The 22,602-nt window shown below is 47.8% G+C and overlaps 1 protein-coding gene across 2 annotated transcripts; it reads right to left on the reverse strand.

Moving 5' to 3' along the window:
* Positions 1 to 475: 475 nt before the first annotated feature.
* On the reverse strand, positions 476 to 19,802 carry LOC132417998 (small integral membrane protein 10-like protein 2A). Of its 2 annotated transcripts, XM_060001894.1 has the most exons (3): positions 19,079 to 19,802; positions 17,199 to 17,499; positions 476 to 675 (listed from the first exon to the last, which is right to left on the reverse strand). In XM_060001894.1, exon 1 carries the CDS (start codon positions 19,657 to 19,659, stop codon positions 19,423 to 19,425), a length of 237 nt encoding a protein of 78 aa, XP_059857877.1. In that variant the 5' UTR covers positions 19,660 to 19,802; the 3' UTR covers positions 476 to 675; positions 17,199 to 17,499; positions 19,079 to 19,422. The 2 variants fall into 2 exon arrangements, with proteins under 2 accessions (XP_059857877.1, XP_059857876.1); XM_060001893.1 differs by lacking the exon at positions 17,199 to 17,499.
* Between the last annotated feature and the right edge of the window lie 2,800 nt (positions 19,803 to 22,602).

Raw genomic sequence — 22,602 nt, forward strand, 5'->3', positions numbered from 1 at the left:
TCTGGGTGGGCCATATTCCAAGTCTGGCAAAATCCACTATTAGACAAATTGTAAAAGAGGCAGAGAAGAAAAAGACATTAGGTAATAAACTGCTATTTGCATATTAATTACATATTGATCATATGTAATATTTACTATGCCTGAAAAGCATCTCCAAATGACTTATTCTGCAATGACTGAATAATAGTGATGTGGTTAGTGCTTTCATTTGCAAGAGCGTATCTCCAATACTAAATAAGATAAGCCTGTTCTAAACTTTTAAGGTATAAGTAATATTTTAAAAATATTATACTTGACTATACCTACCAAAGGAACATTAATTTTTTTATAATTCGTTTTTGAATTTTATTTTTTTATACAGCAGTTTCTCATTAGTCATCCATTTTATACATATTAGCGTATACATGTTGATCCCTATCTCCCAATTCATCCCACCACCACCCCACCCCACCCCCCGCCACTTTCCCCCCTCGGTGTCCATACGTTTGAGGAACGTTAATTTTTTCCCTTTGTATTAAATATGGATTTAGTCTTTTACCTAAAAAGGAATTAATGTGATCAAAATGATTAACTCCCGGGACTTCCCTGGAGGTCCAGTGGTTAAGACTCCGCACTTCCACTGCAGGGGGCGCAGGTTCCATCCGCGGTCGGGGAACTACAATCCCTCATGCCACGCTGCAAAAAAAAAAAGAAAAAAGAAAAAAGAAAGAAAGATTAATTCCAGCCATCACTGTTGATTCATACCTAGTATCCAATCAGTCTCTGAAACTTTTGCTTCTGTGCTCCTCATTGCACGGTTGCCGGAGTCAATGCGTTCAGGTGAATTTGGGGGAAGACCAGTAGGAGGCTCCACAAGAGCTGCAGGAGGTCCTTTCCTCAGGCTGCCCTGGTGTTCCAGAACCTCTGGGTCTGCGTAATGGCTCATGGCTGGTAATTGTGTGTAAGGATGATTCCAGGGCAAGGCACACTTAGTCCTTGTACAGTTGACTTATAATTTGCACCTGACTATACTCAGCTGGCAGAAAAACACGGACACAGTGGGTTAATACTTCCACATATTTGGGGGGGGGAGTCAACCCATAACCCCCTGTTTTAATTTATATTGGGCTGTATTAACTATTTTATGTGGGATTGAAGGTCCAAGGGCTTGCATTTTGTAAAACCAATTGTGCCAAAGACTTTATCTTTCATTGAATCAGAGCATAGTTTTGGGTAATTTGACTATGGGGGAATTTATGCAAGGCAACAGTTCTGATGTCCTTTATTTTGTGTTTGATAACTCTCTCCAAAAATATAATTGGTACCTTTTTAAGATCTAGTGAGAATCTCCAGGTATAACTGTATTCGTGTTCTAAGTCTGATGCTGATTAAGGCTATGAAGCTTTGCCAATTGGTGCATATCAACAGATGCTAAAGTTAATTCAGAACCTCTCTTGTAGAAGTACAAAAGCCAGTTAGCATAATTTAATCTTTTGTTGCATAAATTCTTTTAGTAAATTTTGGATATCCAATTGGGTAAAACTATGAACCTCTATTTTAGTTTTTTGTCCCCCTCACCATCCAGTGTTTTGCTTTTTGAGTAGTTACTGGATACTTCCAGGGTCCTCTCTGTTCTGCTTAACCCCAAATTTGGTTTAGATATCAAGACAGGTTACGCCTTACATGCATTAAAGCACTAGTAACAGGATCAGTACGCACATATTGAGGCTTTCTTGGGAGACCAGGGCAGCCTCCCCAAGTAGGTCTGAAAATGGCTTGAGTGAACAGGGAAAGGAAATTGACTTTGGATGTTTATTCTGCTTAGGAGATGGAGCTGGGGTGAGGGATTTTGCTTCCACTGGGTGGGGCTGGCATGGTTTGAACTTCTGGCTTGCATCAAAGGAGGGAATATATGTACCACATCTTCTTTAAAATGATGTGGTCCATATATATATAATGGAATATTACTCAGCCATTAAAAAGAGTGAAATAATGCCATCTGCAGCACAGGAAACTCTGCTCAATATTATGTTTCTAAGTGGGAAAAGAATTTGAAAAAGAATAGATACATGTAAAGAAAAAGTTGTAATAAGAGGGAGAAATTGGGAAATGCTAATGCCTAATTCACTAAACTAAGCAGATGGGGTTTGGGTCAATTACTAAAGAACTGCTGTGGGCACAGTGTCCCCCCCACCATACACACACACACACCATCGCCACCTGCTCCGGGGAAGCTCTCCCCAGTCCAGGACTCTCGGCTCTCTGCACAGACACACAGCACTTACGCTGCTGGGTCTGGCCTGCTTTTCCAATGGGGGACTGTGTAGGGAAGCTGGGGACACAGAGTGCCCCCTCCTCCTGGGGTGTTAGCCTGCTAAAGGGACCTCAGGTGGGGCTCCGTTAACCAATGTTTCTGATGTTAGGGTGGATACAGGCTGCTTTCCAAGGGGATCAAACTGAATAAGAGCAGACTTTGAGGGGCCACCTCCCCACCATACGTCTCCAAAGAAGTTTGTCATTTCCCTTTCTCTGCACTGTGAGTCTTGCCTCTGAAATCCCTGACTCCCACTCCAGTTTCCTGCTCTTCCCAGATCAGCGAACTCCCTTTTGCTGATCTGACCCTTACCCTCTTCTTTGTATTCACCCCACCCAAGCAGAGCATCTCTTTTAGGAGCTGGGTTGCTCTGCCCCCCTGAACTAAGTATTCACAGCATTTGAGTACGGCTTGCATTTCCCCAGGGCACTTGCCCCTGCTCTCTGGGGGGTTCAGATGTGATTGGAGAGCATAGCTGTCCTCAGCCCCCACTGGTGGCTCCTCCCCACACACAGAGTTCTGCCTCTTGTCCGAGGGAGGGTGTTCCTGCACCTGTAGCCTGTCCTTGGTGCTTTCTATTGTTCTCATATGGGGTTTGGAATTTTTTTTTTATGTTAAAGCCATATCGTGCCTAGCCTCTCCTCTGTCTTCTAGTTTCTGGGATGGCCTGACCTTTCCTGAGTAATTGGCTTTGCATTCCCTAAAAGTGAAAAAGACGATTTGTGGATATGCCCCTGCATTGCTGCAATGGTCCCTGTTCGCCTCCACTGTGCTTTGCTGGCTCCAAGGCAGGTTGCTCCCTGGTCTCCGAGGAGGTCTAAACTCTGCGACTGACCCCTGCCTTGCACTTGGATATTTGCACATTCCTTGATAAAACGTGCCAATGAACCCCCTATCACAGCCCTGTTGCGGTAGCTTCCCCTTTGGTACCCTAATTGCTGGGTTAACCTCATTTTTACCTTTCAGTTGCTTTTTACAGTCACTACAGTGAATAATACTATTCTGAATGGGGCACCTAAGATGGGCTGCCCGTGTATTGCCTTCTGCAGTCGCCTCCGTTTCACATGATCTGCCCTGAGTCACAGCTCCTTGCTCACCAAGGGTGGCAGACAGTGCTGGGGCGATCTCCATGATCCCCAACTCTCGGTATCCATGCTTTTGTGTAACCTCCTCCCCTTGAGTATGAGTGGGACGTTCTAACCAGCAGAATGTAGCAAAGGTGATAGGATGAACATGATGACAGTGTATAAGATTGTAACCTTCATCTTGTGTGAAGACTCTCACTCCCTTTAGGCTTTGAAGAAGCAAGCTTCTGTGTTGTGAGCTGCCCTTAGGAGAAGGTCACGTGACAAGTAGCTCAAGGTGGGCTCTGGCTGACTGCCGGCAAGAAAGGTCCTCAGTCCAAAGACCACAAGGAACCGGATGCTGCCAACAACGATGTGAGTGAGGAAACAGATCTTTTGCTAGTAGAGCCTCAGAAGAGACCACAGCCTCAGCTGACACATGGCCTAAAGACTTTACTGCAGAGGACTCAGCTAAGCCAGGCTCAAACCACAGAATCTGTGAGATGTTTAATGTGTGCTGTTTTAATCTGCTAATTTTGTCTTAAAATTATTCCCCCACCATTAGATAACTAATATGCTGATGATGTATAAATTCTGCTAGTAATGCTTGTCCTTGGACCCCCATGCCTATTTTTCTTTCCCAAATGGACTGATATCTCCTCTGTAGTAGCCTTAGCTGTTGTTATGGTCTAAATGTTTGTGTCCCTCCAAAATTCATATGTTGAAATCCTAGCCCCTCAAAATGATGGTATTGGGAGGTGGAGTCTTTGGGAGGTGCTTAATTCATGAGGCTGTAGCCCTCACGAATAGTATTAGTGCTTTATTTTAAAAAAAAGAGAGCCAGGGAATTCCCTGGTGGCCCAGTGGTTAGGACTTGACGTTTTCACTGCCGTGGCCCGGGTTCAATCCCTGGTTGGGGAACTAAGATTGCATAGGCCACTCGGAGTTGGAAAAAAAAAAGGAAAAAAGAAAAAAAAAGGAAAATAGAAAAATGAGAGAGAGAGAGAGAGAGAGAGAAAGAAAGAAATCCATCTGTTACCCCTTCCACCATGTCGCCATGTGATGGCACAGAGAGAAGACACCAGCTATGAACCAGGAAAAGGACTCCCACCCAACCGAGCTGGCACCCTGATCTCAGGTTTCCAGCCTCCAGAACTGTGAGAAATCAATTTCTGTTGTTTATAAGATTCCCAGTCTGTGGTATTTTGTTACAGCAGCCTGACCGCACTAAGACAGTTAACTTTGCATATAATACTCTGCTCCTAGTTTCAGCTAGGAGTAGGCTGACTGACTGCTGTTCTTTGCAGGTATTTAAACTGTTACTGACAATTTTTGCCTCACCTCCATGTCTGATTTCTCACTGCACAAGGTGTCTGCTTTATCCATCATGGTCTTGTTGTGACCTTGGGATAATGTGCTACTGTCTTTGGGCACCACTGTGCTCAGTGCTCTGAGAGGATGCCCCAGGTCGTTTTCCTCACACTACACAGATAGCTCTATCCACTCTTGTCCTGACCACTGCTTTATTAAGACCTAATCTTTTCTCAGACATTGACCTTTTAAAAATAGCTTTATTGAGTGGATGGACCTAGAGTCTCTCATACAGAATGAAGTAAGTCAGAAAGAGAAAAACAAATACAGAGTCTCTCATACAGAATGAAGAGTCTCTCATACAGAATGAAGTAAGTCAGAAAGAGAAAAACAAATACCGTATGCTAACGTATATATAAGGAATCTAAGAAAAAAGCTATTGATGAACCTAGATGCAGGGCAGGAATAAAGAGGGAGACATAGAGAATGGACTTGATGACATGGGGTGGGAGGGCGAAGCTGGGGTAAAGTGAGAGTAGCATGGACATATATACACTACCAAATGTAAAATAGTTGGCTGGTGGGAAGCAGCCGCGTAGCACAGGAAGATCAGCTCAGTGCTTTGTGATGACCTAGAGGGGTGGGATAGGGAGGGTGGGAGGGAGGCTCAAGAGGGAGGGGATATGGGAACATGTGTATGCATGTGGCTGATTCGCCTTGTTGTGCAACAGAAACTAACATAGTATTGTGAAGCAATTATACTCCAATAAAGATCTATTTTAAAAATAGCTTTATTGAGGTATAATTTATGTACAATAAACAGCGCCTATTTAAAGTCAACTTTGACATATGTATACACAATGAATCAAGATAGACGTTCCCGTTACCACCAAACGTTTCCTCTTGCTCCTTTGTAGTCCATCCTTCCTTCCATTTCCATCCTCAGGCAACCACTTATTTACATTCTGTCACCACAGAATAGTTTGAGATTTTTCTAGAGTTTTAAATAAATTGAATTGTAGAGTATGTACTTCTTTTTACCAGTGTTCTTCCATTCCACCTAATGATTTTGAGGTTCATAGAGTTTGTTGCATTTATCAATCGTTCTTTCCCTAATATTGCTGAATAGTATTCCATTGTATGGATATATGACAATTTATTAATCCATTCACCTGGTCATGGACATTTGTGTGGTTTCCAATTTTTGCCTATTACAAAGAAAGCTGCCTTGAACATCCACGTACAAGTCTTTGTGTGTACGTGTGTCATCTTCTCTCTTTGGTAAATATCTAAGAGTGGAATTACTGGGTAACATGGGACATGTACATTTAACTTTTCAAGCAACTGACAAACTGGTCTCCAACTGCTTCACATCCTCCCCAACACTTGGTATGGTGAGTTTTAAATTTTTTTAGCTTTTTTATTTTTATTTTTTCAAATTTATTTATTTATTTATTTTTGGCCACGTTGGGTCTTCGCTGCTGTGCGTGGGCTCTGGGCGCGCGGGCTTCAGTAGTTGTGGCACATGGGCTCAGTTGCTCCGGAGCCTGTGTGATCTTCCCCCACCAGGGCTCGAACCTGTGTCCTCTGCATTGACAGGCGGATTCTTAACCACTGCGCCACCAGGGAAGTCCTTGGCTTTTTTATTAGTGTTTAGTGATTGGTATCTCATTGTGGTTTGATTTTTCATTTCCCTAATGACTAATAATGGTTGAGCATATTTTCATGTCATCTATATAATTTCTTTGGTCAAGTGTCTATTCAAACTGATTGCCCTTTTTATTAGATAGTTTGTCTTCTTATTATTGTATTGTAATAGTTCTTTTTGCCGCACCGCACAGCTCGTGGGATCTTAGTTCCCCTGCCAGGGATCAGTCCCGCGCCCCCTGCAGTTGAAACATGGAGCCTTAACCACTGGACTGCCAGGGAAGTCTCTGTAATAGTTTTTTAAAGATATATTCTAGATATAAGTCTTTCATCCAACATGTGTTTTGCAAATACTTTTATCCAATCTGTGGCTTGTCTTTTTATTTTCTTAAGTGTCCTTTAAAGAGCAAAATATTTTAATTTTGATGAGGTCTACTTTATCAATTTTTCTTTTATATTTTGTGGGGTTTGGGGGGGGTCTTATTTAAGAAATCTTTTCCTAAAACCTAGGTCATTAAGATTTTACCCAGTGTTTACTTCTAAAAGGTTATGGTTTTGTCTTTTACCTGTATGCCTATGATTTTGAGTTAATTTTTGTATTTGATGTAAGGTAAGGGTCAAGTTTTGTTTTAAAAAATATGCTTATCCAATGTTTTCAATACTATTTGTTGAAAATATTATCTCTTCTCCGTTGTATTGCCTTGACACCTTTGTCAAAAGTCAGTTGTCCATATAGTTGTGAGTATATTCTGAACCCTCTGTTCTGTTCCACTGATCTCTAAATCTATCTTTATGCCAAGGTCACACTGCCTGGATTATTGTTGCTCTATACTAAGTCTTGAAACTAGGTAGTGTAAAGTTCTGCACCTTTGGTCTTTTTCAAAATTGTTTGGGCTGTCCTACTAAGCCTTTTGCAATTACAAACAAAAGAAGAGCAAAGAGCATTGCATTCACCATTCAAGTCTACAAAGATTAACCCGCTGCAGCTGCTGACCGACAGTGCACTTGGTGCTTCAGACGAAGAGATTAAAGGGATAACTGGGTGAAGCACCCTGTGCTTCAGACAGAGGAAATTCAAGATGATAACGGGGTGCTCTGTTCTTTGGGCAAACAGGCCTTTAGATAGTTAAGATGCATTTCAGGAAGAATTTTAATGGACCTGCTTCTTGCACCTTCCCATACGTAGAAAAGCACTGTATTCATTGAGTTGAGATATCTGTTTTTGGTGACTAGCAGTAATGTTTTGCCAAAGTGTATGCTGACTGCTTGTATTCCCTCGCACACACAAAAATCACATATAAACTAGCCTCTATCCCCGCTGTTTCTTTGGAGCTGTTCCTCAGAGCTATCTGAGAGGCTGTCTCCTGGGCTATACTCTTCAGTAAGACCCTGAACAAAACTTAACTCATAATTCTCACATTGTGCATTTTTCTTTCAGTCCACACATTTCTATAGAAATGTTGGACTCACCTTGTCAATTAAAGAAAAAAGGTACTGCTATGGCCTTTTTACTTTACTTCCTCACTTCCTCCCCCTCTCTGTTCTATAAAAGAAACTGGCATCCAGACCCCGATAAGATGGTTCTTGGGGACACCAGTCTGCCATCTTCTTGGTCTGCCATCTTTCCAAATAAGGTCACTATTCCTTGCCTCAAAAAAAAAAAAATAGGTCCTGCTGTGACTTTATTGGGAATGCATTGAATATATAGATAAGTTTGGTAGAGTTGACATCTAACAATATTGCATTTTCAAATTTGTGAGCATGGTACATCTTTCCATTTATTTATGTATGTATTCTTTAATTTCTTTTGTAATTTTCAGTATACAGGTCTTGCATATCTTTTGTTAAATTTACTCCAACTACGTAATACTTTTTTCATGCTACTGTTAAGTATTTCATTTTTTTTTATGTTATTGTACACGGTCCTTTATGTTTTGTTTTCTTTTTCTTTCTCTTTATTTTTTCTTCCAGTTTTATTGAGACATAATTGACGTAACAGCATTGTATAAGTCTACGGTATACAGCATAATGATTTGCTTCACACACATCATGAAGTGATGATCACAATAAGTTTAGTGAACATCCATCATCTCATATAGACGCAAAATTAAATAAATAGAAAAAAGTTTTTCTTGTGATGAGAACTCAGGATTTACCCTCTTAACGACTTTCATATATAACATACAACAGTGTGAATTCTATTTATTATGTTGTACATTATATCCCTAGTACTTATTTATGTTACAACTGCAAGTCTGTACGTTTTGACTGCCCTCATCCAGTTCCCTCTCCTCCCACCCCTACCTCTGGTGGGTACATGGTCCTGTTTAAAAATAATTCAATTGCTGGAAATCCATTGCTAGTATACATAAGTGCAGTTGGTATTTTTATTGACCATGTGTCTTTCAATGTTGCTAAAATCGTTTATTAATTCTATAAGCTTTCTAAAAATAATTCCTTAGGATTCTTTTTTGTTTCCTTTTTTGCGGCACGCGGGGCTCTCACTGTTGTGGCCTCTCCCGTTGCAGAGCACAGGCTCTGGACGTGCAGGCTTAGCGGCCATGGCTCACGGGCCCAGCCGCTCAGCGGCATGTGGGATCTTCCCGGACCGGGGCACGAACCCGCGTCCCCTGCATCGGCAGGCTGACTCTCAACCACTGTGCCACCAGGGAAGCCCTCCTTAGGATTTTTTACATAGATAATGAAATCCTCAGCAAATAAAATTTTATGTCTTCTTTTCCTATATGTATTCCCTGAAAAAACTTTATTGCATTGTTGCATGTTTACTTTTTTAAGTAAATGCAGAAACTTTTTCCAGGGTGGCTGTTTAACAAGTTACACTCCCATTAGCAACGTATGAGAGATCCACTTTCTATGCATCCTCCCCCAGTATTTGATGTTTTCACTAGTTTTAACTTTAGCCATCATAATAGGGTAAATTCATCTTTTTGTATAGATTTCCAATTGTCTCAGCACCATTTGTTGAAAAGACCATCATTTCCCCATTGAATTGTCTTGGTACCCTTGTCAATATCAGTTGATCATTCTAATATACAAAATACATAAAGAACTCTTATAACTTAACAAAAAAAGACAACTCAATTTTAAAATCGGTAAAGGACATGAATAGATGTTTCTACAAAGATACACAAATGGCCAATAAGCAAATGAAGAAATGTTCAACATCATTAGCCCTAGGGAAATGCAAACAAAAATTACAATGAGATACTACTTCACACCCACTAGGATAGCCATAATTTTTTAAAAAGGAAAATAACAAGTGTTGGAGAGGATATGGAAAAATTTGAATCATCTACACTACTGCTGAGAATGTAAAATGGCTCAACCTATGTAAAACAGCTTGGTGGTTCTAAGGTAAGCATAGAATTACTATGTGATCCAGCAGTTCCAATCCTAGGTATGGATGCCCCAAATTGAAATCGGGTGTTTAAATAAAACTTGCACATGAACGTTCATAGTAGCAATATTCACAATAGCCAAAAGCTGGAAACAATACAAATGTCCACCAACATATGAATGGATAAACAAAATGTGGTATAGCCATACAATGGAATATTATTCAGCCATAAAAAGGAACAAAGTACTAATACCTGTAACAATCTGAGTGAACCTCCAAAACATGCTAAATTAAACAAGCCAGGCACAAAAACTCACATATCGTATAATACCATTCTCATAAGATATCCAGAATAGGCATATATAGAGAGACAGAAAGCCTGTTTGTTGTTGCCAAGGGCTGGGGTAGGGAGGGAATGGGGAGTGACTGCTTAATGGGCATGGCATTTCGTTTTGGGGTGATGAATTGTTCTGGAACTAGATAGTGGTGATGGTTGCACAACATTGTGAATGTACTTCATAGCACTGAATTGTATATTTTAACATGATAAATTTTATGTTATATGTATTTTACCACAATAAAAAACAATTGATCATAAATGTAAGGATTTGTTCATAGTCTCTCAAGCTGTTCCATTGATCTACACACCTACTTTGCACCAATACCACACTGTCTTAACTGTTGTGGCTTTATAATTTTTGAAATAGGTAAGTGATTCAACTTTTTCAAAATGTTTTGGCTATTTAAGGTAATATACATTCCACATACATTTTAGCATCAGCTTTTCAATATCTATAGGAAAGTTAGCTGAGGTTTTGATAGATACTGTGTTCAGTCTACAGATAAATTTGGGGAAGATTGCTATCTTGACGATATTCAGTCTTCTAATTCACAAAATGTCTTATTTATTTAGAGCTTTTATTTTCATTTAAAAAAAATTTTTAAAGTATAGTTGATTTACAATGTTGTGCTAATTTCTGCTGTACAACAAAGTGACTCAGTTATACATAATCTTTTTCATATTCTTTTTCATTATGGTTTATCACAGGATATTGAATACAGTTCCCTGTGTTATACAGTAGGACCTTGTTGTTTATCGTCTTATACATACTAGTTTTGCATCTGCTAATCCCAAACTCCTGATCCTTCCCTCCCCTACCTCCCCCTCCCCCTTGGCAACCACAAGTCTGTTCTCTATGTCTGTGAGTCTGTTTCTGTTTCATAGATATGTTCATTTGTGTCGTATTTTAGATTCCACATATAAGTGATATATGGTATTTCGCTTTCACTTTCTGACTTACTTCACTTAGCAGGATAACTTCTAGGTCCATCTGTGTTGCTGCAAATGGCATTATTTCATTCTTTTAATGGCTGAGTAATATTCCATTGCATATACGTGTGTATATATATATATATATATACACCAACTTTGCATTCCTGGTATAAATGCCACTTGGTCATGGTATGTATGTCTAGGGTGTTTGGACCAGGCCTTTCCTGGTCTCCCTACTTCCCATTCACAGAGGATGTGATCCATGAAGCAGAAAAAAAGAGAATCATAGTGAGGAGGGTGCAGATCCCCCAGCTTCTTCTAGGGCTGTATCTCTGATCAAAAAGCCACACCTTCCATGCCAGTCTCCCATCCTCCCAAGGACCCCACAGAGGAGCCCCTCATCCCCCTGAAGCACACACAGGGCAAAGACCCCAGCCCATTTCCCTATGGCCACCAAATTGGCACCCTCACCAATGATGGAAGGAGCCAGGATATCCCCGCCCACCTCCTCTTAGCGGCCACAGGAGCCCACCCGCTGCACCCTCATTGGCTGGACGGCCACGGAGGTGGGCCTGCACATTGCGCACCCAGGGACTGGAGCATGGGGCCCATGTCACCTCCTAGGGTGGCAGTAGGGTCCCTTGGGGACACGGAGGCTGAGGACAGACAGCAGGAGGCTCAGGCCCTGAGAGGTCGCTGTGACCAGGGGCCATCCGCGAGTCAGCGGCGTCAGCCTCGTGCATCATCTCGTGTGGCGCGTGCCCAGGCTGCAGTGACCATGCTCAGGCCTCTGACCAGGGTGGTGCCCGTCTTCTGGAGGAGGGGGACCCCGCGGAGGGGGCGTGCCCCGGGCAGCCAGGGCTCCCACCAGGTACCTCTCAGTCCCCTTGTCCCCCCACAGCACCCCTGGTCTGGGCGGCAGAGGCGGCTCCGTCTTGTGTGCAGGGGGTTTGGGGCGTCCCTAGTCCTCGAGAGCTGGGCCGGCACCACCCAAGCCCCAACTCTCCATCGGTCTCAAGTGCGGAAGACGGGGGCAGAGAAGGCCCACGGGGGCACTTCCCAGCCCTGCATTTCCCCAGCTGCTCCTGCAGCAGATGCCTTTCCAGATTTCCCCTACAGTGCATTGGCCCAATTTGAGGGTGACTCTGATTATATTTCACAAACGCCCATGTATTTGAAACTAAGTGGAGGAATCATGCACCTGTCCCCGGTCGGAGGGCAGGGGCCATGTTTAACTTGCTCACCTTTGTGCCCTAAAAACCTGCCCGGGAGTCTGGCACCTAGGGGATGACTCAGGGGACACTGAGAAGGCATCATTTTGTTGGCAGGGATCCTTTAAACTGAGAAGGTTTGCTGGGTAGTGTGGTGTCCCTGCTCTGGTTGCATTGATTCTCATGTGTGCTGAGCGCTCGTCTGTGCCCGGGCAGGAGTGGGAGGTGAGCACCTGACTTCACCCCAGACGCCAGGCAGGCTGGCCTCAGCACCAGGACAACTCCCATGCTCCTGGGTTCTAGGTTGTAAAAATAGAACTACTGTGTGATCTAGCAGTCCCACTTCTGGGTATATAGTTAAAGGATATGAAAACAGAATATCGAAAAAATATCTGCACTCCCATATTTATTGAAGCATTATTCATAATAACCAAGATATGGAAAGAATCTAAGAATCCATTAATGGATGAAAGGACAAAGGAGATGTGATATGTGTATATACACACACACACACACACACACACACACACACACACATATGTATACACACACATAGAGAAATTTTTTTCTTTTTTTTTTTTTTGGCCACATAGAATGTGGGATCTTAATTCCCTGACCAGGGATGGAACCCGCGCCCCCTGCAGTGGAATAGCGGAGTCTTAACCACTGTACCACCAGCATAGTGATTATAGTCAACAATACTGTATCATAAACTTTAAAGTTGCTAAGAGACTAGATCTCAATTGTTCTCATCACACACACAAAAAATGGTAATTATGTGATGTGATGGAGGTATTAGCTAACACTACTGGTGGTAATCAAACGGCAAAATATAAATGTATCAAACAAACACGTGTACAACTTAAAGGTAGACAATTTATATGTCAATTATATCTCAATAAAAAATTACTCCCCATAGTTTAAAACTACAAATGGCCAATGGACATATGAAAAATTTTAATCTTGATATGTATTGAAAGGCATGCAAAATAAAATATCAAAATAAACAATTTGGCTTATCCAATTGAGAGATTCAAAACCTGTCTTGAGACTTCGCTACAGGCAAAGGTGAGGAGCAGAAAGAAAGGAACCACGACTTTATCCCAGGACAACTGGAGAGTGGATTTAATTCTAGCCGTGAACTGGGGATGATGGGAAAGGAAGAGTTTGAGGGCAATGATGAGTTAAATGAAAGATTACACTGATCTTGAGGAGAGAGAAATGCACCCAGCTTGAGGCAGGAAAGGCAGTAACAGATTTTGAAACGTGTTGTGACCCACAATTGCCACCCTTGTCTCACAACAGTCTCACTCCTGAGTGGCATGAGCACAGTAACGTGGCACCGCTGCTCTGGAGGGTGTCAAACCCCTGAGGCATGCCTACCCTGCGGCCCACGTGCAGGAGTGTATGGTAAGAGATCGACCATGACTGCAGCACAGCATTTATCCACAAGGACACCTGTCACCGCGTCATCAGTAAAACCCAATAAAAACCACAAAAGCAAACCAAAGCCAACAACAACCTCAAACTCAACCCCCCAAACAACAAAGGAAAACAAGCAAGAGGCAGTGCGAAATACATGATGAGAGCTTCATACCAGAGATACTCTGTGGCTTTGGAAGCAGAAGCGTACTTCATCACACAGGAAGATGAGCAGGAAGTGTTTATGTCATAAAGTGAAAAAAGTCATATGTTCCTAATTTTACATATATAAAGGACATGGACACAAAGTGAAAATTCATCCGAAACTGGGCAGTTTCCCTCGGGGTGGGCTGGGCTGGGACTCTGTATGCCGTTTCTCTCTCTCGTGTTCTGACTGTATTGGGTTCTGACTGGCCCTCCTGGAACTGCCCTCTCAGCTGCTCTTTCGCCCTCCCTTGACTCAGTTGCTTAGATCCCAGTCAGTCTCCAGAGGTGGGAGGTTCGCAAGAAGACAGGTGGCCCCACCTCAGCGTGGCCCCAGCTGCTCCAATGGGGAGCTCCACGTTGCTAAGGCTCCCAGCTCCGCCCCCAAGCCCTGGGTTCCTTATCTGGCCCCTGGCCCCTACCCAGAAAGACCAGGGTCGCCTTCAGACTGTGTCCTTGCACCACCCCTCCAGCCTAATTCCCTGCCCCTGCAAGAGGCACTGGGGCCTCAGGAAAGCAGCTTCTGCTTGGGCTTCTAGTTCAGACTGGGCTCCGAGACTCAGTTTCTCTGAAAAATGGGGATAACCGTGGTGCTGGTTTGCAAACTGGTCCTGTACACAGAAGGCAAGGAGAGACCTAGAAAGAAGCAGACCACTCCAGACTGGGAAGGGGGCACGGTTACTAAGCAAGTGAACTTACAGATGAGGCTTGTCTTGAGTGCACAAGACAAGCAGATCTCCCCACGCACCTGGCAGAATCTTAAAAGTTTGTACAGAGGTCTTAATGGAATTCAGTCACATATTCAGTCCAGATAGTCCCAGAGACGCCTTACTCTCTCAAGGCCACGTCCTCAAAAGGGCTCTGGCTGTGGGAACAGTGGGCAGAACGTGCATCCCAAGGAGTGGGGAAGGGTGAGGAGCCTCCGGCGGCCTGAGGCCAGCTCGAGGTTCAACCTCAGTGACATCCTAGTGGTGACCTCCTCCAGAAGGTGGCCATGGGGATAATGAGGTTAAGGCATGGTGCCTGGAGCTCGGCAGGCTCTCATCACCTGCCAGTTCGTTTCCTTTCCTCATGGTGACAGGGCTGCTCTGGCTGAGACCTGGGGCCATTTGTTGAAGAGACAGCCTCACACTGAAGGCCCACAGCACCCAGAAGGCTCCTTTCTGAAAATGCACGAGTGCCCGTGGCTGGCCTGGGGCTCCGCTGTGGTCAGTGGAAGAGCTGGGCTCAGCGCGCAGGTCTCTGGTCTCCTAGGCACCCCTCTTAACCAGAGTGTGATGCGCCAGCCTGCCTGCCTCCCTCGCGGGGGAATACGGTCCTCCCTCATCACGGTCCCTTGGCCCCTGGGTGCTGGATCCTCTCTCCCATCTGGCTGTGCCAGGCTACCTGGTCCCTGAAGTGGGTGCAGAACCATCAGGGACTGAACAGGACCATCTGGACCAAGGGACGGGAAGCTCGGGGCTCTGGCCGGGACTGGAGTCTACCCCTCCCTCCTAGGTTGGCGGATGCTGGAAGAGGCCCTCTTGTCAAGTTGCTCTGACCCCTGCGGAGCTCTTGGCGACAGGTGTCTTACCCCAGGCTGCGCTCCTCGTGTGACCACACCCCGAGTCCTCAGGACACCCCTCTCCTGGGTCCTATGGGCCTGCATTCCTCCGAGGGGGGGTGCTGCCCTCCCCTGCAGGCGCCCCTCCCCCAGCCCTCTGTCCTCGGCCCACCCTCCCCCTGCAGCAGCCTCAGAGCCCCCGCCCTGGCTTCTCTGCCGGGACAGCTTGCGTCTAAGGTGGGAGTAAGGGAGGCAGGTTTCCAGTCCCAGAGATTGATCTTCTCCAAAACTCAGACACCACCTGGCCAGCTGGGAGGTGATGGAGACCCTGCCACCTGCGGCTGCGGAAGGGCCTTCGGGGACACAAAATGATCTGCAGACAGCCCATTCCACCTCACCTACCGCAGCCCACCCTCGGGGTTCAGCTGAATTACGCGCCTTCTAACACCAGCCTCTAAGATGAAGAAAAGGCCTAGGCGTTAGTTGATTCAAATAAAGTTTGTGAATGGGACAAAGTGCCACCTCTTGGGCCAGGCCTGTGCTGCTGCCTTCCCCTCACGGGAGCAGTGGTCCGGCTCAGCTCGGGTCTCGCCTCATCTTCTGACCCGGCACCAGCCCCGCCCTCAGCCCCGCCCCCTTAGAACCCTCGGGGTGCTCCCCTCCCCCAGCTCCCGGCCACCAGAGTAGGGTGAGCTCGCCGCCCCTCTCTCCTCCGAGGCGGCAGAAACAGGAGGCCTCCAGGTTTTATTTGATTGAACTCAAAGGACTTTCTTCTTAACTGAGACAGACAACAAGATTTGACAACACCCGAAACAAGAACATTTCTCTGACCAGACGCTGCTGCCCGGTGCAGAGTACATCACACACAGGAAAGTGGAAGTTGTCTCATTCAAGTCGGTGTCTGATATTGTGAAAGCTCCACTGCCTGAGAAACAGACGGCAAATAAATAAAGTGCTCTGAGAGCCCGTCAAGCAGCAAGGGCCCAGCGGGGGAGATGAGGAAGAGGTGGGGAAGCGGAAGCAGCTCAGGACTCGGGGCCAGAACCGTAAGAACAGCCGCGGCAGGAGCGCATGCTAAGGACGCGTCCCCAGCCCCTCCCACGGCCAGCCCCTCAGAGCGCAGACAGCCCCAGCCAGGGCCACCGCCGTGCCCCTCCCACGATGGGTGGGAGGGGGTCTCTGAGCCCGGGCCCCTGGGCCTCCAGCGCGCATTCTCCCTGTTGGGAAGCAGCCCCAGGCAGCTCTAGCTGAGCCCCGAGCCCAGGGAGGACAGAACACCCTGCACAGCTCACTGCTCAACAGCTCCGCGCCCGCTGCAACGCACAGCCACTCGTGTGTGTGCACAAGCACCCACACACACGCTCACACCCGCACGTTCACTCACACACACGCGCTCACACCCGCACACCCGCACACACTCATACATGAGCACTCACACACGGGCACCCACGCGGTCAGTGAAGAGCCTCCCCTGTGCCATTCTCAGGCCCTCTCAGGCTGGCCCAGCAAGAGGCTGGAGCTGGGGATCGAGCCACCTGGAGGGTGAGAGCTGGGCTTGAAAGGGGCACGTCAGCAAATCAGCCCCAAGGAGGCCCCTCGTCCTCTGCTGCTCTCCTCCCGTGCAGCCCCGCGGCACAGTCTCTCAGAGGCTATCCCCAGAGCTCCGGGGATGCAGTCCGCAGGCTGGCAGGCTCCCAGAAGTGGCCCTGGGTGGGCACAGTTGGGCTGGAGGAGGGCCACCAGGACCAGGGCTCCCGGGTGACTTGGCACAAGGAAGGAAGCCATCAGGCCCCGTCGGTGGGCATCTGTGGGGGCACGTGGTGGCCGCGGTGCAGCCTCCGGCCCCGGGGTGAGGCAGGCAGAGATCCTCACCTGGGACCCGGGCTCCAGCTGGGCAGCTGAGGAGGGCACATGGTGTGAGGCTCGGCTGCTCTGTCCTGGGGGCAACCAGGCTGCTGGGGTGCTCAGCCCCAGGAACTCTGAGTGCATCGACCATGAGCAACCACCGCCCGAGCAGACGTGGCAGCGGTGCGGGGTGAGGGCCAGGGTCTGTCCTGCCTCCCCTCTGCACTGCTCCTGGGGTGTCAGTCAGCAGCGCAGCCAAGGCCTCCAGGACCAATGCAGGCCCATCCAGAGGAGACTCTCCCGTGAGATGCTGGGCCCAGGGGCCAGCCTGGGGACAGAGACATGGGGTCAGGCGTGGGTCTCAGCCCCACCCCACCCACCACTGTCCCTTCCCCTCCTGGTGACACCGTGCCCAGGAGCCACCCACCCTCCCGTCCCACCACCCAAACTGAGAGCGTTGTGCCACTCAACACTGAGGAGCCCTTGGTCCAGCCTTGGGTGGGATTTGCGGCAGGGTGGGGAGGTCCGGCTCTGTGGGTGAGGACCTTGCTCGCCGGGGGTGCTGGGACTCATCTCTCCCGTGCCCATCTCAGCTCAGACTGTCCCCCGGTCTTCCCTGTGACTTCCCATACACTCCACTTTTCCTACCATGGGCCCCTCTGTCTCTAGGTCCCCTGGGAGCCTCTGCTCCCTTCCCCCATCCCACGGTGCTAGGTCTTCCAGAAGAAGGTGGGAGAGTGCAGACCCAGAGGCAGATTCGGCTCCACCACTTCTTACCTGTGTGATAAGGGCAAAGCGCTCCCCTCCCAGAGCCCCAGTAGGTGGGGAGGACAGAGCTCCCGCAGAGCGTCGCTAGGTCTGTCCTTCCTGCCCCGTGTCAGAACCGGAGCACTGGGCCTCCCCACCCCTCGGGGTCTGTGCCTGGTCCCTTCCTGTCCTCGTGGGTCAGGCCCTTCTCTAGGCTGCTCCCCAGGCAGCTCTAGGGTCAGGGTCAGGGTTAGGGTTAGGCACTCTCTTGACAAGACCAGAGAAGGGGCAGGTCACTTCCTATAACACCAGTTCCTGAGACAAAGAAAGAGATGGGGACTTGAGAGCTGCCTCCCCACCCAGAGAGGTCCCTGTCTCGCCAAGTGTCACCTCCTCTACAAGCCCCTTCTCCATCTGCCCTCCAGCCTGAGAGCTGCCCTCCGCTCAAGGAGATCCCCCCTTTCCCAAATCCTCTGGGACACGGGGGCTGCTGGAGGCCGTCCAGGGCTGTGACACCGGGAGGGCACGGGGAGGAGCTGGAGGGAGCGTGGCTGAGATGGCGGGAGGGCCGGGGAGGAATGCACCTTTCCTGCTCTTCCGTGGCCGCAGATGCGGAGCTTTGGAGGATGCCCCAGGAGAGCGGAGAGGGGAGCAACAGGGCCAGCAGCAGCAGGCAGAGAGCAGTCCCCCGGCCGCAGAGACCAGGCAGGGGGCCGGTTTGCAAAGCGCTGAGAAACAGACCTGGGCTTTGGCCAAGAACACAGCCGCCCTTCCAGGCTGCCCCCCAGCGTGTAGAGGACAAGGGTAGCAGCATCTTTTCTCCTCTAGGGCCTTCCCTGGGCCTCCCCTGGGCCTCCCTGAGCCCATTTCCCTCCACTCCCCCGTGTTCAGGTGACACCACTGGGGCCGTGGCCGGGAGGTGATGGGCTGACCCTCCAAGATGCCGAGGCCGCCGCCTCTCACCCCCATCTTGGAAATATGACAAGGGACTCTGGAGGGCATGCGCCCGCCCTGCCTTGCCTGCTCGCGGCTCGGCAGCTTTCCCGGCTGGCTTTCTCGGGCCCCTTCCACGTCTCCCCCAAACCACCGAGGGGCCTGGACATCTACATGTCATGGCAACCACCTCCCTCCAGCCCGAAGTCCAACCTCTGGCCTCCTACCTCTTTGGTCAGGGCCAGTCATTCACGTTCCTGCTGCAGAATTTCTTCCTTCTGCTCCCCACTTCGCCCAAGGTGAGGCAACAGGTCGGCCGCACTCAAGTAATTTTCTCGAGTTCGATGGAAAGGGCCCGTTTCGCGAGTTTCTGTGTAGTTCGTCACCGGCCGCGACGTGGATGACCGGAGCCGGGGCTTGGGGCTCGGTGGCCGTGACCTCCGCCGAGGTCTAGGGTCCGGTGGCCCGGGCCGCCCCTTCTCCTTCCCCCGCCGCGTTCCGGCGGCCCTGGGTCCCGCGGAGCTTCATGCCGGCGCCCCTGCCGTCGCGGCCGCGCGGTGGTTGCGGGCGCTCACTCGATCCGCACCTGCAGGCGGACGTTGAGCATCACCGAGGCCACGATGTAGAAGTAGGGGAAGTTCATGCGCAGCCGCCAGGCCAGGTCGAAGAAGGTGATCAGCGTGCGCGTGAGCCCCTTGCAGAAGGCGCCGTACGAGCCGCGGGCCGCAGCCGAGCGAGACAGCCGCACCGCCAGGCCCGACATGGCAGCCGCCGCCGCCGCCGCAGACAGGGCCGCCGACGCTGCCATGGGCCCAGCCCGGCGCACACCCCGCCGACTGATCGCACCGCAGGCTGGCGGGCAGGTGGAGCCGAGGCCTTGAGCCGACGGCCAGCAGCCCTCGCGTACCGCCCGGCTCTCGGTCTCGCCTACCCGGCTGGGCTCCAGCTGCAGTGGTAGCCACAGCCAAGTCTCCGCCTTAGCCGCCCAGGGACAGCTCCGCCCCCTCGCCTGCTCCCGGAGTTGCGGCCGCCAGCGTAGCTCCGCCCCTATCGTGGTCACGCCCCTTGCCGGGCGCCATAGAGCTGCGGGCGCGGACTCAGCCCCACCCCCAGACCCGCCCCCCGGGAAGCCCCGCCTCCTCCCGGGCTGCCAAGAAGAGAGCCCAGAGGGCCTTGAGTGCTTTGGAAGGCAGTGCTGTCCTGGCATTCTTTTGCAGAATGTGCTAGAGCAGGGGCAGTGGAGGCCCGGAGGGTCTGGACCGCTGGGCTTATTCTGAACAGAAGGTCCACCCTGAACGCTCTGCCAGTTTACACCATCCCCTCTCCCTCCCTGTCTCCACAGAAAACTGGGCCAGCCAACCCACTGTACTTTTTCTTAAAAGTATTTATTTATTTGGTTGTGCCGGGTCTTAGTTGCAGCAGGCGGGCTCCTTAGTTGTGGCATGCAAATTCTTAGTTGCGGCATGAATGTGGGATCTAGTTCCCCGACCAGGGATGGAACCTGGACCCCCTGCATTGGGAGTGCGGAGTCTTATCCACTGTGCCACCAGGGAAGTCCCACTCTGTACTTTTCTTTAATTCACATTTTTCTGGTAACTCTGCACTATAGAGTTTCACCAAGCCCACATGCACATTTTTTCCCCTTTCTGGTATATTTGCTGGTGTTGTGTATTTCTTTATTCATGAATTGCCCCATTGTCCTTCCCTTTTACCTGTAGGGGAGGAAAGACTTTCCCTCTACCCTCCTAGATTCAATATGTCAATATATACACTTCCTAGGTCAATGAAAAAAACCGACAACAGGCAGAGTAGCAGGAGAAAAGGTATACATATTTATTAATTTTTAATGTTATTTGGGCGATGGCATCATAAGAAAATAAAGAATACCCAGACAGGCAGTGAGATTTGAGATCTTATATGCCACCTTAACAGGGGAAGGGGAGGTAAGATGTAGGCAATCTAGGGAAGAGTAAATGATTTGTAGAAAGTTGGATGACATCTTAGAAGCATAGATAGGAGATTTCACAGTTTGAGACAGAGTTTTTCTGGGTGTGGTGTTGACATCTAGTTCTTCTCCTGTGGTAAGAGTCAATCCTCCCTGGTTGATGAAAATTCCAAGGAGGGGATTTATGACAGAGTTCCTTTTAGAAGCTCTGTCTTTAAGCAGATAAGGGGATTTCAGAGAAAGCTGTTTTTTCAGATGACTTCCGCTAAAGATAATCAGTATAACCGAAGTGGCATATTTTGGGGTGGCATGTACTGAAGTCCTTCATACCCTACAGTGATTTCTAAGCACTTCTCTTAATCCATTGTTTGTCCTGGATACTGCACAGAATCTCTCAGGTTTTCATTTGCCCTCGTTCATGGCATTTCTTGCTGGTGTGTTTAAAAGCCCTTTCATGGTTTCATCTCATCTTTATTGTAAGCCAAGTCCAACCCAAACTTGATCATGTTTTCAAGACTATTTAATGAAGTGGAAAAATGCTCATGTTTCCTTATAGTTGTAACTTTTAAAAAACTGTCTGCAAGAGGTAGAGTCACCACGACCCCATCCCAGTTTCACAAGGAGGGCTGGCCTGAGTATTAAGGCTTTCTCAAAGTGCCTGTTCACCATCACATTTGAACATCTCTATGGCATCCATGTGACTGTTTAAGAAACCCAACAGATTCGTATACGCTGATTGGGCAATTGTCCTACCTACATGATCAAGGAGAAAAAGGCAAACCTGAAGCGTCAAGGACACTGAAAGAGGTGGTACAGAACGGAACTAATTGCTGGTTCAGTTTACCACCCATACACACATACACAAATTCTATATTTGTGAAAACCTCCTTCAGAAGTGAAAGGGAAATAAGGACATTCTCAGAGAATTTTTCATCAGCAGACCTACCCTTAAAGAATGGCTAAAGAAAGTTCCCTAGACAGAAAGAAAATGATACGTGAGGAGGATGACTTGATGGTTGAAGCAAAAATTATGTCATCTGCTGCCATTTATTACATATGGTGGGTATTGATCTTTTTTTTCCCATCCAGATATTTGGCTTCAGAAAAAATCAGATTAGGAAATGCTTATAAACAAGCTAGTGTTTCTGTTTTTAAATAACAGTTTCATTGAGATGTAATTCATATAGCATAGAATTCATCCTTTTAAAATGTGCAATTCAATAGTTTTTAGTATATTTACAAAGTTGTGCAACCAGCACCACTATCTAATTTTAGAAAATTTCCCTCACCCCAAAAAGAAACCCTGTACCCCTTAGCAGTCAAACTCCATCACCCCCTTCTCCTAGGCCCTGGCAACCACTAATGTACTTTCTATTTTTGTGGATTTGCTTATGCTGGACGTTTCATATAAATGAAATCATACAGTATGCGGCTGTTCATAACTGGCTTATTTCACTTAGCGTAAAGTTTTCAAGGTTCATCTTGTTGTAACCTGTATCAGTATTTCATTTTTCATGGCTAAATAATATTCCATTGTACAGCTAGGACAAATTTTGTTTATCCATTTATCAGTTGAAGGATATTTGGGTTGTTTCCACTTTGGGGCTGTTATGAATAATACTGTTAGGAACATTCATGTACAAAGTTTTGTGTGGACATACGTTTTCATTTCTCTTGGGTATATACCTAGCAGTGGAATTGTTAGGCCATATGGTAACTCTATGTTTAACTTTCTAAGGAACAGCGAAAGGGTTTGCCAAAGCGGATGCACCATTTAACAATCCCACCAACAATGTAAGAGGGTTA

This window comes from Delphinus delphis, chromosome X, assembly GCF_949987515.2.
Source record: "Delphinus delphis chromosome X, mDelDel1.2, whole genome shotgun sequence".
Lineage (NCBI taxonomy): Eukaryota > Metazoa > Chordata > Mammalia > Artiodactyla > Delphinidae > Delphinus > Delphinus delphis.